Below are 19,049 nucleotides of genomic sequence, written 5' to 3' on the forward strand. Positions count from 1 at the left end.
TCTGGCCTCTTGACAAACCCTAGCTTAACTAGTTGAAACTTTTTCTGGTTATTAGTCTCAGTGCCCCTTCAATTTAAGGTGTGTCCTAGCTAGCCCTACTTCCATGATATTTCTCTTTCTCTATCCATACCCCTTAATTTTGGGCTCTACTGCTTGATATATCTTTTTAGCTTCAAATATGAGCTAGAGACCTAGAAATATTATGTATTTAAGGTTTGTCTACTTTATGTTGATCCACCTAAAGTTTAGTTTTGATTCTTGCATTGCTGAATGTGCTGTGAGGTTGATGGGAAAATAAGATGGGTATGACTTTAGAATTCATTATCTGCCACATTCTTAGTCATAGAACTGTAAAGAATGCATTCAATTGGAAAACTCTCTTTGACTGCATGAAAATTTGACATTGCCAGAGACTGACTTCTGATTTTCTAGCTAGATATTAAGAGATGGTACCTTTAGAAAATATTTTTAATATAAAAAGCAATATTTTTTGAAAAAAAAAAGAAAAGAAAAAGAAAAAAAATCAAGCATTTGACAAGATATTTAGAAAACATTTTTAAAAAGTTAAAAAAAACATTTAGGATATGCTTGTGAACTACTTTTTGGAACAGTTTTTTGTTCTCCAAAACAAAAAAAAAAAAAAAAAAAAAAACATGTTTAGCATCCAAAACCTTTTTTTTTTTTTTTTCTTTTTAAGAACAAAAAAAGTGAGTGTTTTCATAAAATATCTTTTACGTGTTTTTTATTATTATAAGGATTGTTTTAAAAAATATTTATACAAAGTAAAATAATTAAAAATAAAATAATAGATATAAAAATTATTTTTAAAATATTTTAAAATATTAAAAATAAATTAAAAATATTTTAAGCTTTCAAACAAATTTTTCTTTTATAAAAATCAAAGAATAGTTTTTAAAAATTATTTTTAAAAACTATTTTTTAAAATTGTTTTTGAAAATGATTATGGGATAGACCTTTATTCTTTAAAAAAAAGTACTTAATAAGGGAATCTCCAAAAAGTCTTTTTAAAATGAGCATTTTAATTAAAACACTTCAAATAGAAGCAATCTCAATTATGCTTTAAAAGTTTGTTTGAAAGCATTTAAAAAAAAAGCATTTAGCCTAAAAAGAAAGTTAAGGTAAATTAAGTATTTAAAAAGAATAAAAACACTTTAGAAAGTTAAAAAATCACTTATAATATTTTTTAAAGAAACATTTGATAAATAATTTTTCAAAAAACACTTCAACCAAAAGTTATTCAAATAGAAAGACTTTGAAACAAATATTCTAATTTTTATTTAGTCATTAAAAGTTTATTTGATAATGTGTATTTAGAAAACATTTTTACCTTGAAAGAACACTTTTGGACAAAGGTAAAACCAAAGTTGTTCGGAAAAATTTAAAAAGAACTTTTAGGAAGTTGAAAAATTACTTATAGTATCCTATAAATGATTATCTCAAAAGCTCTTTTAAGAATAATTAAAAGTACCTTAAATAAGAGTGTGTTTGACAATAATTTTAAGAAATATTTTTAATATTTAAAAATTTTTATCATTCAAATATTATAAATATTTTTTAAAATCATTCTCTTACTCTCAACATACTCTCGACCGTAGTTTAAGTAAATTGTATTTTCTTGGCTCACGCACATATTATTAAATTTTGTTACAAAAATCCTTAACACTAACATATGCAAAAGGTACGTGGTCCCTTGCATACTTTTTTAAGGATAAGTTGATGTTGGGGTCAAGTTTATCCACAAGGCCTATGTCCTCCACCCTCCTCCAAAGAGAGATGCACGCTTGTTCATTTCCATTCCTGCTTTTTTTAATCTGCTAGTGTTGTGGAGCATCATGTTTCCACCACGTTTATGGGGCGATCTTGCTTTTGATGGTTGTTAAATGTTGATTAGACAATCAGACACGTTAGTCAACAATGGCGCTTCGATTAGACTAGATACTACTCCGCCCGTGCTGCTGCCCATAATATTTCGTTCAGGCTTACGGCCTACGGGTAGGTCTTGCTTTAATGGCGCTGTGTTGTGCACTTGTCCAATTTTTAGCGGTCGCCCCTTGTAAATACCAGAAGCCTTTATTATGGTGGACAGGGTGACGAATATGATGTTGGCTTTGGATATGAAATGAGATTTGTTGGATTAGACAACGAATCAGAAAATCTCACTTAGCGATGGATAATTTAAATTATTTGACATGTCAAGAGTGGATGCTTTGATTTTCAGTTATAACTATGGCCAATTAAAGATTAAATTATTAAATTATTAAGTAATTAAGGGTTTAGCTTGTGTTTGAGGCATTGTTTGAGATAGAGCTTAAAAAAATAATATTTTTCTTTATTTTCATATCAAAATTTTTTAAAATTATAATTATTTAAAAAAAAAATCAAATATTTTTTTATTGAATTTAAATAATATTTTTCATTTCTAAAACATCAAGTAAAACAAAACCTAAATATGTTTTCTACCTTCAACACCCTCGTATAAAAATAAAATAACAACTTAAAGTTATTAAAAAGTATCATTAAAATTTTTAAAATTCAAATAATACTTTTTAATATTCATTTCTTAAAATTAATTTTACCGTTATCTTTTTTATATAAAATAAGACTTTTAGGTTGTATTTCGAAATATCTAAAAATGTCAATTAGTTGTTTTTAATCAATTTTCTAACCTTAAGTCATAAATGAAATTAGGAAGATGAGAATCAATCTTTTTCACGACTCAAGAGTCTTTACCTTTGTTTTCATAGAAAAAAAATTGTTTTAGAAAAAAAAATTATATTTTTATTTGTTTTTAGAAAATAGAAGAAATTCTTTTTTTAGTTTTTTAGAGAGAGAGAGATAGTGCTCTTGTATGGAGAGATTTTTTTTTTTTCTTTTAATAGTGACAACTTCGAATAATTTAAAAGTTTTCAAAAATTGCTCTCTTATCTCTATCATTGATGGAATCGGATCGGATAAGCTCACTTGAACACCTTAACTCTAATACTTTTTAAAGTAAATTTCTTCTATTTCAAAAAGTTTTTACGTGACCTAATTGTATGTTTTTAAACAACACCCAAGAGATCACGACATCAATTTTCCCAATAACTCCACCTCGTATATCAACATTTGATCCCTTCATTCAACCCTCCAATATTTCCATAATTCATGGTCTTTATAGATCAGCCGGAATTGTGCCATGTGTAGAACGTGTAGGAAGAGTGTAAATCTAAAAAAATGTTTTAACGGTTAATTTTTTATAAAATTTAAAATAATTTTTATTTTATTTTATTCTATTTTATTAGTTTTATATTTTTTGGAAGAGTCCTCTTGGGATTATATTAGTGGAGTCCCATTCCACTTATACGTGGAATTCTGTTCCACTTTCAGTCCTATTCCACTTACAAGTAGAGTCCCATTGGGATTGTGTTAGTAACCTACAAAAGCATATCACGTTTCACTCTCTAAATACCAATTTTTCATAGAGTTTTTCAGAAAGCCTTTCATACATCTATTTGGAGGAATTTATCTTATTTTATTTTTTTCAAAACATGAGCTGCACATGTCTCAAGATCTGGTGAGATCTGGCTGTTGAATTCTAGAGGTGGATCACTGGTACCCTAATACATCGAGTTCGTCTTCGAGGAGGGCGAATTTATTTGAAGGATAGTGTTTGTCACGTCTCAGTTGATAAGTTTATCTTCTTATTCATTTTATTCTTTGTTTGTATCTTTTGGTCTAATCCTTTTATTTCCATACCTTTAAACCAATAGAACGCAACTAGTTGCATACATGGAATGTGGCCATGAAAATGGTGAAAATGCGGTCCACTCAAGCGTCATATTATATTTGTGAGTGAGTAGTTGTAAGGGTTTGACTCAGACGTCCCAAAACCCACTCTAAGGGCATGACGGTCATTTTACACCTCAAGTCTAAATGCTTAAAGTGGAAACGATACAAACATTCATATTGTAACTAAAAATTTACCAATTACCAAATTCCTATTCAGCGTAGTATGACAAAATTCTAAAATCTCCAAGTATCAACTTTAAAAAAAACTAACACATCAACCAAAGTGTTATTGTTCAAATAACTCCAAATTCAAATAATTTAAATGGGGAATTAAATTTTAACAACTAAACAATGTCAAAATAAAGTTTGAACCAAAATCCTAACAAAGAAAAATTCCCTAGTCTAACTTTCACTCCTCCCCCGAACTGAGAATACCTGAAAAATTATCAATGAAGAGGCATCAGCTTAAAGCTCAATAAGGAATATCAATACAATTTCATGGATCAAATATTTTCAATTATAATTGCAAATAGGAAATATAACATATACTTATTTTCATAAAAACTTTTGAGTTTAAAATACTATACATTCAAACTTTTCAACAAAACTTTCTCATATCCATTTCAAAACAATTTTTTATCAAAACCAAATCGAATGCATTCAAAATATCTTTACTTTGATTATCAAATAACAAATGATGTCCAATTAGGTAGGACTTCACAAATAAGTGACTAGTTTCAAATTTGATCTAGTTAAGGTGAACAAAATCAAATGTCAATAATTATAACCCGGTTGACTAGGGTAATAAAGTCAACTATTATAACTCGTTGATTAGGATCATAAGGTCAACTATTATAACCTATTGACTAGGGTCATATAATATCAATTATTATAACCCATTGATTAGGGCCGAATATGTCAACAATTATAACCCGTTGACTAGGGTCATAAGAACCAGAATTAAATAATTTATTTCATTAATTCAAACTTGCAAAACAAAATATCATATCTCCAAAAATTTTCATTTTTCATAAACAAAGAAGATTCTCAAATATACTTTCCATACAAAACACATATTTGATTCATGCGAAAAGATAAAAATAATATTTTTACTCATTTCAAAATACAATATAAAATGAAAATTGTTTTCTTTTATAAAAATCTGCATTAATTTCCCTTACCTTGAAGAAGCGCTCAAAAAACTTGAAGTATTTAGCTTGACGAATTTAGTCATCACTTAACATAATATCATACACAATTATCTAAAGGTAAAAATTTGGCAATTCTAAAAATATTTTATTTAGTATTAGAGATCCTAATTAATTTTTCATGTTAATATTATTACTGCCCAATATTATTTTCAACTTCTTAAACAATAATAATATAATTTAATGAATTTCCAAATTTTTTATAAACTCATATTTATTTCAAATCTTATTCAACCATTTAATTTTTTTGTATACTCAAACTAAATTAAAACTTTTATTAAAAACAATTACTATATTATTACTATATTTTTTCGATACCTCGTAACATCCAAACAGCCCTACTGTAAGTCATTCACAAGCATCCAAATCACACAATTTTTATTATTATTATTATTATTATTATTATCATTATCATCACTATTCTTATTAATCCCAACTATTATTATTATTATTTTTTTTACGTCACTTACAAACATCCAAATCACACAATTCTTACTAAGATTAATAATATGTCATCTCTTACTTAACAAAATACCTCTTGTACTTTTAACAACTCCAACAACCCTACTAATTATACTCATTATTATTATTATTTTAATTTATTCAACTACCACTCTTTGTCTCTCACACGATTGCATATTATTATATTTTTTCTTTCTTTAGTGCCTCAAATCAAAATCTAGAAACATGCAATTCTTTTTCTTATTATTTTCCAATCCCTTAAACCACATATATTTATTTACTCATTTAATTTTTAAAATTTTATTGTTTAGATTTATTCATCTAAAAAGATTTCGAATTTCCCTATTTTCATTGATAAAACAACTTATATTCATAATTTTAATCTTTCGATCTTTAAATAAATTAACTAACTAACCCTAATCTAAATTAAAAATTTCTAAAGAATATGTAATGTGTTCAAAACTAACTAACGAATATAATATATTAACTAGAGTTAGAATCTTACCTGAAAAAAATCTGAACTTCAAACTTTAGACCTCCAAACTTTTAGTCCTACGTTTTCCAATTATTTATTGGATTTTTGGTTAATAGAGTTTTCTGAATAAAGAAAATAAAAGGAAAATATAATTTATACCTAAAATTTTTAATTGTAAAAAAACTTTTTTTTACCTTTAATGAGTTTAATTAATTAATTTTTAATTTATTATTTTGCCCCTAAAGTTTATTTTGGGGTGTTACACACACCACTGGACCTGGGTGGGTGGCATATTCTGTTTCTATGAGGGTGCAAAGATAAAGGACACTTCTCCCAAAAGCTCAGTCTTTAGTCCTTTGTCTTTCTCATTCATACTCCATAGAAGGCCAAAATGAGGAAAATGGCATCTTTTCTGGTCTATATTGATCAGATGCCCATCTTACTTTCATTCAAATTGATTTAGTCAATGAAATTGCATATTTAAAATAAAGAAGATGATATAAAATTAGAGATGGTTGGTCTCCATGAGCTTATCCTTCGCACATATAGGCTTTGTTTAATAAAAGAAATAATTATTTTCAAGCTCCACGAGAGCTTTTATGTATGTTTTTAAAAAGTCAAAAACTTTTTCTTGAATTTAGTAAGTGTTTTTATATTTATTTTGCTAATTTTATGGAAAGATATTTATTTGGCTAAATTTATGGAAAGAGGTATAGCTTAAATAATAAAAAAAAAGTAAAAAAACTTAACATGAAATTTAAAAAACTACAATTAATTTTTAAAAGGAATTAAATAATTATCATATTTATGAATCTAACTCTTCTTTTTTCTTTTTCTTTTTTTAAGAGTAATCTATTTTTGACATAAATACTTTTTACCATTTTAAATATTTACATGTAAAATTATAAAAATAAAAAGGTATTTTAAAACAAATGAGGGTATTTTTGTCAAACTAAAGCAAAAAAATAATGAAATATTAAGGGTCTGTTTGATAATTGTTTTTGAAAATAATTCTAAAAAATAATTTTTGAAAACTATTTTCTAATTTTTATAGAACAAAAATATGTTGGAAATCTAAAATGTTTTTAATCAATTTTAATACTTTTAAATATTTTTAAAAAATAATCTTTATATCTAAAGTTTTATTTTTTATCATTATACATGTTTATATAATTATTTCTTAAAACAATTCTTAGAAACACAAGTGAAAATAATTAAAAAATATTCTCTGAAAATACTCTATTTTCTATTCCTAGGAATAGAAAATATAAAATAGTTTTGGCTATTAAACGTATTTTCTATATTTTTTTTGTTGTGTAAAATAAAAAAAAATGTTATAAAAAACAGTTCCTAACAAACCTTAAATTTCCAAAATTAGGTTTTCAATTACCATTTTAATCAAATAATTCAAAAAGCTATTGCTTTTGTAGAAGTCCTATTTTACTTAAAAAGTTATTTCATATTAAATAAAACTTTTTGTGAAACAAAGGTTTGGTTAATCTTGATTTTGATAATAACAAAATAAGGTTTAGAACTAATGATCATATTTCAAGTGTGATTAGGCAAGACGACTTCCAAAGTGGCAATCCAAAGACAAATCAAGTAAAGGAGAAATCGTGAAGAAGAAGATCACTTCAAAGAGAAGAGTTTTTAAAGGCCAAAGCTTCTTAAGATCTCTTTGTAAGGTTGTTGGTGCACTAGGACTTTTATGCATTTCATTCTTTATTTATGCACCAAAATCATCTAAGAGTAATATTGTTTTAAATATTTTAAGAATTGGATGATTTCATGTTTTCAACTAAAACCTTGTGTTAAATGATTTTCAAACTTGTATTAAAAGGTTTTAAGTTGAAAAATGTTGAGTGTTGAGCCAAAAAAATGGCTCAATCGGTCGACCGGTTGTGCTCATCCGGTTGAGGGAGGCCAAAAAGTTTCTCTCTCTCCTAGTGGCATTCTCTTCCCGGTCAAAGTTGAACCTCAACCGGTTGAGGTCCGGTCGAGGACCGGTTGAGGACTGGTCGAGGTACGGTTGAGGTCCGGTTGAGGCCCAACGGTCACTTTCCCTAACGGTTAGTCAACCAATCGACCCCTAACTTGACTGGTCGAACCCCCAACGGCTAGTTTGGCTTTTTTCTTCTATAAAAAGGCTCTAATCTTCATTGTTTCATAAGGTTAACCTTCCCAAATCATTCTTGAATATATTTGAGCCTTGAAAGAGTGTTTTTTGAGTACACCATTGTTTCATAACTTGCATATCTTTAGTGCACTATTCAATTCTAGTTTCTCTTGTATCATTTGAGCCTAAAGTTCTATTACTAGGATTTTTGTGAGATCAATCTTTGTATATCATTGAGAGGAATTTTCTCAAGTGAGGGATATCACTTGAGAGGTTGTTCAAGAGTAGGATAACTCTTGAAAAAGTGTAAAGGGTGCTTGGTGCCAAAAGTCCAAGAGGGTGAATTGGAATCATAATCCAATTGTAAAGAGATTGGAAGCTTGGTTGAAGTTTCAAGATAGTGGAACATTCACTCGATTAGGAGGTTGAAGAGAGTAGACGTAGACAAAGAAGTGTCGAACCACTATAAACTCTCGTGTTTGCATTCTCTCTTCCCTAACTCTTTTAAATTATATGCAATTGTGTTTATTTTATTTATTATATATTTGTATATAACTGTCTCTTATTTTTGCATAGTTTAAATTTGTGAAAAAGAAACCATCACCCTATTTACCCCCCTCCCTCCTTTAGGGTGATTACCATAGTTTGAATTAGCTTCAAATTCCTAACACTTTTATTAGAGGAATATTTGAAACTACTTTTTGTTCAAAGATCTTATAATAAAAAAAAAAATAAAAATAAAAATTGCTAATTATGATAGCTCTTGTTTGACTCTATGTGAGAAATTGTTTTATTTTTTAATAAAAATTTTATAAATTAATATTACCCTTTAAAAATTGTTAAAGAAAAACTATTAAAAAAAAAAACAAGAAAACAAGGTTGGGCTTAAAAATTTCTTTTTTTAATCTTTATAAATAAATAATATTCTTTATTATTATAAAGAAATTCAAATTGTAGTTGTAGAAAATGCATATTTGACCTAGAATAAAAACAAATTTTCATACTAGTTCTTCTTTATGCCATTATGGCCAAGTAGATGTACATTGATTTTTAATAATAATAAAAAATATAAAAATATAAAAATAAAGTATTGTTTATCATACTTTTTTTTAAAAAGTATTTTTTATATTTTAAAAAATAAAGTTTAGAAAATTTGATCAAATAGAATCATATTTTTTTATTTTATTTTTAGAAATAGATGAAAACAACTCTTAATTGTTTTTTAAAATTTGTTTTATATTTTATTTTGTTTTTAAAAATTATTTTTATTGAACAAGGATTAGGTTAAGAATTTTTAGAAATAGTTTTTTATTTTTAAAAATAAAATATTATTTTTAAATAAGAGTGACAAACAGAGTCATGATTCGCCTTTAAAATACATCCCCTCTTAGAAGTAGTATTTCAAACGAATAAAACATGCAAAATTAGTTGATGAGTCGCATCTGATAACGGACAACGAAAAAGGGAGTAGAAATAATTTCCCTCTGAAGACTGAAAACACGTGATTTCATTCCACATATGTAACACGCCCTCCTGGCTGTAGGCACGTGATCCATCTTTCGATTCTGTCCCACTCTCACTCTTGGACCAAAGACAAACCGCCCTCTCCATCCACAAATTTCTCAAATATTACGTGCCAATCATATTAATTTTTATTTTTGGTCTTCTCTCATTCTTATTTTTCTTATATTAAAAATTTAAAACCTCATAAATAAAATAAAATAAAATAATGTTCATTCTCATGAAAAGACTACAAATAATCCCTAAAATTTGATTTAATTAACCCATATAAAATTTATTAGGATATTGTTACGATATATTTCTTATTTTCAATTTTACATCCTAAATCGTTAATGGAATCACATTAAAATCGAGAATCACTCATTTTCACAACACAAACTTTTTTTTCGAGAGTTTTTCTTCTTGAGTTCTTTATATCTTTTTTTTTTTCTAAAAGTAAAAGTAAGATCTATTATTTGGTTAGATCGAGTTGAATTAACCCGACTTGGATACCCCTCAACTCCAACAAAAATAAAAAAGATAATAATTTTTTACATAAAATATAAGAAATATTTGAAACTTTAAAACATTTTTACTATCTTATATTTTGAATATTTTAAAAATATTTTTTTAGAAAATGAGATAATTTCATTCTTTTTATATAAGAATTTTAAGTTTTATGTGGGTTGTTTTTTAAAAAAAAATAAAATATAGGAGGTATATCCAAATTAGTACTAAATTATTAAATTTATAATCAACTACTAAATTAGCTAGTAATTTAGAGCTTTTTTTTTTTAATCGGAAAAGCTTAAAAAGTTCAAATAAGCCTTTTATAGAAAAGAAAACATTTAAAGTAAGAAGGCAAGGAAAAGGAAAAAGACAATAAAGTGCTTGACAGGTTGTTTGAATATCAAATATAAGCTAATAAATAAGGGATAAAAAGGTAAATATATAAACAATTAAATTAAAATTTTGATGGGAAGAAATTGACCATTGTTTTTTTTTTTGGGAAAAAGGGCATTTCATTAATAAATGGTAATAAATCTTATATTGATATCTTTTATCTTTACTGATCTCTTCTTAATTTCAAAATTTATTAAATTTAAAATAATAAATTAATAAAAAAAATGTTTTGGACAGGGCTGAAAAGGTATCGGGGCAATTTATACTTGGGAGGAAAACGACAGTTTAGTAGGATAAAAATGATAGCTTTCAGTGCGCGTAGGCGAGCTTTCACTGATTTACGGTGCTGTCTTATCCTTCTCTCGTCCCACCTCTCGCTGTCTATGCTATTTGCTGTTATTTCGAACCACAAATAGATTTCCATTCTCAGTTTCGCTTTGGTTCTCTGAAATTTTTTTTTCCTCCCATTTTCTGTTTGGATTGAACCAAAGTTCAAAGACGTGATTGATGGCTCTGAATCTCCTCCCTCCGGCAGAAATTAAGTTAATTTCGTTCCTGGATTCCACTAAATCCACTCGCCTCCCCAAGCTTCCAGGTCCGACCTTAACTTCTTTTCCGTTTGGTTGCCGAGAAAATGGAATAGGAAATGATAAGTCAACTGAGAAAATGGTTACCTCTGGCTTACTCGAGGAGACTCGTATTTTTCGAGTCCTAAGCCAGGAAAAAGTTAGGTCTCTGTCCTTTCTCGGCAACCAAACAGAGATTTTAAAAGTATATTTTGTGAATTTAATTGCTTGTGCTTCTTGTTTTGTTGAGTGAGAGTCCGTTTTCATGTGTAATTTGTGATTTTTGACGGTTGAATGCAGATTTTATTTTCGCAATTTCTCGGAGCTGTGTTTTGGTGATGTATTTTGTGAGAACCGAAGTTTGTTGTTCATTTCTTTACTGAAACGTTGAATTAAACAGTTCAGTGCTGATTGATCAGTGTTTTGTTAAATTTTGTTATTGTTTTCTGTAATAGAAGATTATTTTTATTTCTGAATTGGATGTGTAATATGCGTAGTATGCTTACTTGTTGATTTCATGGATCAGGTCAAGCAGATCAATTTTGAAGATGATTTGAATTTTTTTTAAAGTATTTGATAAAGGATAATTGATGCATTTTTCATGTTCGTCATAATGTGACCAAGTGTTGGGAATTATTCAAAATATTTTTCCTCAATTTATCAGGCTGTGAAAGAAAATAGTTTTTCAAATATGAACGAATCATTTTGGAAAGTAAATTAACATTACCTTTCTCTCTGATAATCATTTTTTTTATAGGTACTTGCTCTCTGATAAACATGATCTTGACAATAAATAGAATCCACTGTAAATTTATAAAACCAGACAGGATTCAATGGGCATAAGGTGTATGATGAGATGTTTTCTGTAGCGCTCTGGAGATCATGTAATATTGATTTTTTAAAGTGTGTAATGCTTGATTAATAAATTGTGCAAACCTTGGAAATTAAAATGATTATTCTCTGTTTGGAGCCAAATCCTGGAGGGAGAGGAATTTTATTTTTAATAGTGAGGAAAACAAAAGGATTTCTGCGCTTTTCTGAAATCCCAAACATGCAACTCTATGATTATTGGAAATCTAACTGTACTTCAACTATATTTGTTTCAATAGAGATTCTTCTGATTCTGTGTAGTTAAGAACAAATGTACATGAAATAAATATGGTTAAAATTCTGATGTTGACGCGGATGAATAACAAGACAAAAAGGTAACATACTTAAAGTGAATAAATTTGTGAAAAGTTGATGTAGGATGAGCAGAAAGATGGTTAAGGTGGTTTGATCATCTATAACAAACACCAGTAAGACATGGTTTGCAGTAGCAAGAGAAAAGATTCTAGTTTATGATTTAACAAAAGCATATACCTAGATTGACTGGAATTTTGCAACGATTTTTATATCTGGCCCCGGGTGGATGGGGGCAAAGGCTTTCTTGAGTATCAGCACTCTATCAGCATTATATGATCAATGGCTACTCTGGTTTCTGACTGACTCTTTTTTGAGTTATGATATCTTCTAACTTCTTTGTGGAAAGGTATAACTCTCAGGTTTACTGCTCTGTGATATTTAGGTGGATTTGTTTTAAAGAGAAAGGATTATGGAGCAACATTTGGTAGAAGAGTTAACTGTTCAGCACAGCCGCCTCCTCCAGCCTGGCCAGGACGAGCTGTTCCTGAGCTGGGGCGCAAGACTTGGGATGGTCCAAAGCCTCTCTCAGTTGTTGGATCTACTGGCTCCATTGGAACTCAGGTAAAATTCTGTTCTGTTGCAGAGATGAAAGATGCTTGCATTTTAACCCATTCTTTACACTTCTGGTTTTTCTGTATAAGAAGCATGTTGTTCCAATTTTCCCAATATAGCTTTGTTGAGACTGGATGTTTTGTGGTCTATGTGGGAGTAATTCCGTCCATTCCGCACACAAACACTCTGAAAAATAAATAAATAAATAATAATTCCTTTATCACTTCTCTCTCTTATAGGGTACAAACTGTGAATTGAAGGTTGGAATTTCATTTAACTGATTTCCATTTTTAATGTATTTTTCTCTTTTTAACCAAAAAGTCATGCTTTTTATCAGTTTCTTAGTATCATGAATTGGTCTTTGCAGACACTGGACATAGTTGCAGAGAATCCTGATAAATTCAGAATTGTGGCACTTGCAGCTGGTTCCAATGTGACTCTTCTTGCTGATCAGGTGAATTATGATAAACCTTGGATTTTGAAATGCAAAAATTGGCTTGAGTCTCTTGGACTCTTTAACCCACACAAATATGATCTCTATAAACATTTGTGCCTAAGCACATTTTATTTAGATTGCATGATCCAGGATGTTGTATGTTGCCATTTTATTATGTTGGTAGCAGTACTGTAGAAAACCTCTTTTCATTTATTCCTTTATATATTTACTGCTTCTGAAAGGCAAAGCATGAAAGAGAAAAATGAAATGAAATGAAACCAATAGAATTAAAATTGGTTTAGAAGCTTTAATGCTCATGGTTCTTAACATTGTGCAGGTGAAGAAATGAAATGAAATGAAACCAATAGAATTAAATTAGTTTAGAAGCTTTGATGCTCATGGTTCTTAACATTTTGCAGGTGAAGACGTTCAAGCCTCAATTAGTTGCTGTGAGAAATGAGGCATTAGTCAATGAACTCAAAGAGGCTTTGGCTGACTGTGAACACAAGCCTGAGATCATCCCTGGAGAGCAAGGTGTAATTGAGGTAGTCTACTGCCTACTTCCACTCTTTTGTTTGGCTGATGAAAACCATTCATCATTTAATAGATGTTGTTTATAACATTTTTCAGGTTGCCCGCCACCCAGAGGCAGTCACTGTAGTGACAGGAATAGTAGGTTGCGCAGGTTTAAAAGTAAGATCAGGAGTTCTTTATTGTATCATTTTTCTGTATTGTATCATTCATTACCAGTTTAGCCAGAATATCTAGAAATTTTCTTAATTGAAAGATGTAAAATTTATTGGTTAAGTTTTATTGTTCATGCAGATGTGTCATTGAACACTGATCATATTGTTTACCAACCAAAAGATAACAACAGAAAATATTAAGTTAAAATATATGAGCTTTATTGACAAATGATTTTATTTATCTTGTAATTTGTTGTGTTGAAAGTGTACTATTCTCTCCCCACACAGCATAAAAAATGATAGAAGAAAAATTATAGTAGTTTGTTTTATATTGAAATTATCATTTAATAGGATGTATAGGATAGAACTATAACTTGCTATTAAAAATCTATCTTTGTTCTTGTATCAAGATTAAGGTAGAGATCTCATGTTATGTGGAGCTGTTGCATCCTTTTGTCAAAATGGTAAAAAATTCATGCATGTTGATTACGGTTGATATTACTATGACATCATGAATACTTAAACCATATAATTTATGCTTTGTTACACGATACCTATTCAAATGAAGTAATCATCAACCATCTTGAAAAGAACTTAAAAATTCTTTACATTCTATACTTCATCAGAAACTGTACATATATACATACATATATATATATATATATATATATTGTAAGATGATTATACACCCAACCAAAGAATATAACAGAGAAGTTACAAAAGGAAAATCACACACACGTAAATGTGCAAAAAATGCAGGAAGTCATCTCTCTCCTCCCCCAACCCCAACCCCACCCCCTACCCCCACCCCCACACCCCATGTTCTTTTGCCAATTGTGATTATCTTCTCTGTACTTCTATTGTTGCTTTGTTGTCTATGTTTCTATACATGTTCTAACATGCATTTTCACTAATTGAAATATTCTAGATAGTCCTTGATTTTCTTATTAAGGACTTAAATGTAAATAATCGGATAAGAAACTAATCAAGATGACAGTCTGAAAATTTTCTTCTGTGTCTGTTTTTCATTAGCCTACAGTGGCTGCAATAGAAGCAGGGAAAGACATAGCCTTAGCCAACAAAGAGACCCTAATTGCTGGGGGTCCTTTTGTCCTTCCTCTTGCACACAAGCACAATGTAAAGATCCTTCCTGCTGACTCAGAACACTCTGCAATATTTCAGGTAGGGAAGCATATCTACACTGATAGCTAATTTTAGCTTTTCAATTCATGTGTATTGTGTACAATGCATATATGTTAATTATAATGCTGGATTATCTTTGTTTAATTATCCGAAATTACTAGATGCATCATTCCACTAGCCATTGTGTATTGACACATCCAACAATTCCATTCTGACTGATGAGAGAAGCTAAGGGAGGTACTCTGTTTTGTATCTTTCTCAGTGTATTCAGGGTTTGCCTGAGGGAGCACTTCGGCGCATTCTTTTAACTGCATCTGGAGGGGCATTCAGGTGTGGAATCATAATTTAAGTTAGAATTTTTTAAACTTATAAATTGCAATATATCCTGAGTATATTGCTTATGTATTTTTTTACTGAATTGAGGGCAAGGGAAAATTTAACGTGAATTTAGTGCTCAATTCTCATTCAATAATTTGTGACCTTTTTGTACATGCTATTAGGTGTAGCGCCAAATCTAGATAAGTTATTACTTCATATACCACCCATGCTTTCTCCCACACACAAACCACTCACTCTTCTTAAGTTTTATAAATTTTTATTTCATTCTGGTTACACATACTCACACATCCCCAAAAAATAAAAAAATAAAAAATAAAAAAACCTAGAAGCACCCTCTTGCTCCCCCCAAGTTGTATAAGTGATTTTTTGTTTTTTGTTTTTATTCTGGCTAATTTTTTAAAGTCATTCTCTTCTGCAATTTAACATCTGATTGTTGGTGCATTACTTAGGACCTGGTTTTAACTGTTCATTCACTTTGTCACCAACAGGGATTGGCCTGTTGATAAATTGAAAGAAGCTAAAGTTTCAGATGCTTTGAAGCATCCTAACTGGAATATGGGGAAAAAGATCACGGTTGACTCAGCTACCCTTTTCAATAAGGTTTGTCCCTTTTTTGGTGTCTCTATTCTTGATTACATGCACCAATATGTGAATGACTCACTATGGTCTGAGTTGCAACAAATACCTTGTTTTCCTTTTTAACAGGGTTTAGAAGTTATTGAAGCACACTATCTGTTTGGGGCTGAATATGATGATATTGAGATCATAATTCATCCACAATCTATCATACATTCTATGGTCGAAACACAGGTTAATTGTTATCTTATTGTCTTGGCTGCTTCTTAATATGTTTAAGATGTCAAATACCATCAGAACTGTTTCATATTTTTTAGAAGCGGTTTCTTATGTCTTCTCCACCCCTTTCTCTCCAGGATTCGTCTGTCCTGGCACAGTTGGGTTGGCCTGATATGCGTTTGCCAATCCTCTATACTTTATCGTGGCCAGACAGAATTTACTGCTCAGAGATAACTTGGCCACGACTTGATCTTTGCAAGTGAGTACTAAGTAGACTGTTGATTGTCAATCATGGTCTAAAACTTACCATAACTTCCTATTAAATTTCTTGATTGATAACAAAGTTCCATGCCCATGTGCTAGTTTCTTGATTCCTAAGCTCAACCTTGTATGATACCTGTTAAACTACCTACTCCCACCTGATGTGCAATTAAATGAATGAGAGAATAATCTTATTCGAGACCTCCTGAAAACAAAAGCTCTGATATTTAATCTAAAAGCTTAAGCCTTTAGGTCAACAGTTAACAGTGTAGGTTATTTCACTTAGGCTAAAGTCTTAACAATATTTTTGATCTTTTATAGATTAGTTGATTGGTATTTATGAAATTATGGAGTGATATATTGTATCAGAAAGATTGGAACATCAATTTTTTTGTTACAAACTAACCAAGTAGGCATGTGTTCCTTTTGGCATATTTACACTTCTAGTATAAGTTTTACCTTAACAGTGGGGAAATTTCTGGATTAAACAATAAATATGGTGTGAAAATAATGAAAACTTGCAATCAGTTTATTAGTTTGCTTGACATGATTGAAATTGGAATGGAATGGTGCAGGCTTGGGTCACTAACATTTAAAACTCCTGACAATGTGAAATATCCATCCATGGATCTTGCCTATGCTGCTGGACGGGCTGGAGGCACCATGACAGGAGTTCTTAGTGCAGCTAATGAGAAGGCTGTGGAGATGTTTATCGATGAAAAGTATGTAATTATTCCAGTTCTTGCTAGGCTCCCACCTTATTGGGATACTTATTCCATATCAGGACCAGGGAACTGAAAATGCATTTATTGTTTTATGCTTGTTGCACGAACACTTCCACACATGCATGCATATACATTTCATGTCCTTTGATAATAGATGGGAATTGATTTGGTAATAAAAGCATGGAGAATACGTCCTTGAGGGGAATAGAACTAGACAAGGCAAAGAGATCTTATAGTTTTAGAAGTTATATTATTTCCACTAAGATGTTAAAAAAAAATATATGAAAAGAAAAAAGAAAAGAAAGATCTGAATTTGATGAGTATTCTGCTTGCTTTCAGGATTGGCTATCTAGATATATTCAAGGTCGTGGAACTAACATGTGATAAGCACCAGGCAGAGTTAGTAACTTCACCATCCCTCGAGGAAATCGTACATTATGACCTCTGGGCACGGGACTATGCAGCCAGTTTACATCATTCTTCCAGTTTAATGCCTGTTCCAGCATGATAAACAGCTTCTCCTTGTTGATGGGAATGATGTCCTCTGATTTAAGAAATGGGGAAATATCTTAAAATGCTGCCCAAATCTAGGTCTTTTTGCCAAGGTATGTGGTTCATTGAGCAAACTGTACCATATTAAATATGAAGAAGATTGCTGTCTGTAATGCATTCCCATTTTCATTGGTTATACAGGTGTAGATGCATTTCGCATTCAATAAAAGAATGTTGATGGTCATTCAATAAACCTCTAATTTCCCTTCGAAAAAAAGGAGTCTCTAGTCATTTTAATGGCAACAGAAAAGGAATGAAAAAGGGTCCAAAGTTACAACACATTTTCTAGTGAAAACATGCCATGTAATTTTAAACTTCATTCCAGTTTCCGTCATATTGGTTGGTTAAGGGTATATGGTACAGATTGTACTATATATTGCCAAGAAATTTTCAAGATTTAAGGAAGATTTATCAAGAATCGCAATTTTCTTATAATAAACCATTCTGGAACAGTTTAATTTTCAAACAGTAGATTATTTTTGGATGGAGTGATCCAGTGGACAGGACAACGCAGAACCAAGTTATTCCCTGCATATGTTCCATGTAAAAGATTGAATAGAACAAAGTTATTCCTGTACATGACCTCCGGCATCTATGCCATATACCTTACTGCAACGACCTTAATCTGCGTCAGTGTATAGAATTGGAATATATCTCGTAGGTCAAAGCTTAATATAGTGGGTTCTGACTCATCTATGCAGTATGTATTGGGTTCTGACTCAACGTCACTATAGGTTTGGCCCTAGGATAGCAGCTTGTTCATATATTGTCTGGGCTGAGTTGAATTTGGGTTTTGCTTGAAACTGTGGGTTGGGTTGTATAGTTGACCCAATCTATTCTACAACATTGTGACCTGGGTGGCCTGTATCCCACCTAAGCCGCAATTGTTGAGTGAGCCTGTGTCCAGTTTCAAACTTTCTATTATTAGGTCAGGTTGCATGTGGGAATATTATATGGGAACCGATGATAGCTTCAGGCTTTACCATGAAGAAGGGTTTAAAGTGGGGGAGTTGATGCTTAGTTTGGAAAGAGCTGGAATTAACTTGACAAGGAATTAATCTTGAAATCTGATGGTGGTGGTTCAAGAAACTGATGGTGAGCAGCATTGCTTGAAATCTGGCTGCATTTTCTGATTTCTGAGGGCATCCCTAAACTCCTATAATTAAAAGAACTCTTCCCGACAAACTGCAGAAATGGCCTCTGACGGTGATGATCTTCAATTCCTTGAATATTTAAGATGTGGGTCAGCGACCACCATTGCTGCTTCCTTTCAGCATACAACATGGATATTTTTCATCCATTATTGTGCATCAAATAGTCGGTTCCTTTTGTCTATGGTTCAAGGGGGCTGTGTTT

General features: G+C 30.5%; 1 protein-coding gene across 2 annotated transcripts; it reads left to right on the forward strand.

Annotated features, from left to right (window-relative positions):
* Positions 1-10,805: 10,805 nt before the first annotated feature.
* LOC117904933 (1-deoxy-D-xylulose 5-phosphate reductoisomerase, chloroplastic) lies at positions 10,806-18,091 on the forward strand. 2 transcript variants are annotated; one of them, XR_004649635.1, is made up of 13 exons: positions 10,806-11,048; positions 12,587-12,765; positions 13,124-13,210; positions 13,612-13,737; positions 13,823-13,885; positions 14,911-15,060; positions 15,284-15,351; positions 15,849-15,960; positions 16,066-16,170; positions 16,293-16,414; positions 16,992-17,138; positions 17,481-17,746; positions 17,835-18,091. XR_004649635.1 is itself a non-coding variant. In XM_034817755.1 (12 exons), exons 1-12 carry the CDS (start codon positions 10,961-10,963, stop codon positions 17,647-17,649), a joined length of 1,416 nt encoding a protein of 471 aa, XP_034673646.1. In that variant the 5' UTR covers positions 10,806-10,960; the 3' UTR covers positions 17,650-18,091. The 2 variants fall into 2 exon arrangements, 1 of the variants encoding a protein (XP_034673646.1); XM_034817755.1 differs by having other exon boundaries at positions 17,481-18,091.
* Positions 18,092-19,049: the final 958 nt, after the last annotated feature.

The sequence above is a fragment of the Vitis riparia genome, chromosome 17 (assembly GCF_004353265.1).
Source record: "Vitis riparia cultivar Riparia Gloire de Montpellier isolate 1030 chromosome 17, EGFV_Vit.rip_1.0, whole genome shotgun sequence".
Lineage (NCBI taxonomy): Eukaryota > Viridiplantae > Streptophyta > Magnoliopsida > Vitales > Vitaceae > Vitis > Vitis riparia.

Excerpts from the sequence above, each read along its gene's own strand:
- LOC117904933 (XM_034817755.1), top strand. The coding sequence starts at position 10,961 with ATGGCTCTGAATCTCCTCCCTCCGGCAGAAATTAAGTTAATTTCGTTC. Across the intron at positions 11,049-12,586 it reads TCGCCTCCCCAAGCTTCCAG|GTGGATTTGTTTTAAAGAGA; the intron begins GTCCGACCTTAA and ends TGTGATATTTAG. Across the intron at positions 16,171-16,292 it reads ATTCTATGGTCGAAACACAG|GATTCGTCTGTCCTGGCACA; the intron begins GTTAATTGTTAT and ends CTTTCTCTCCAG.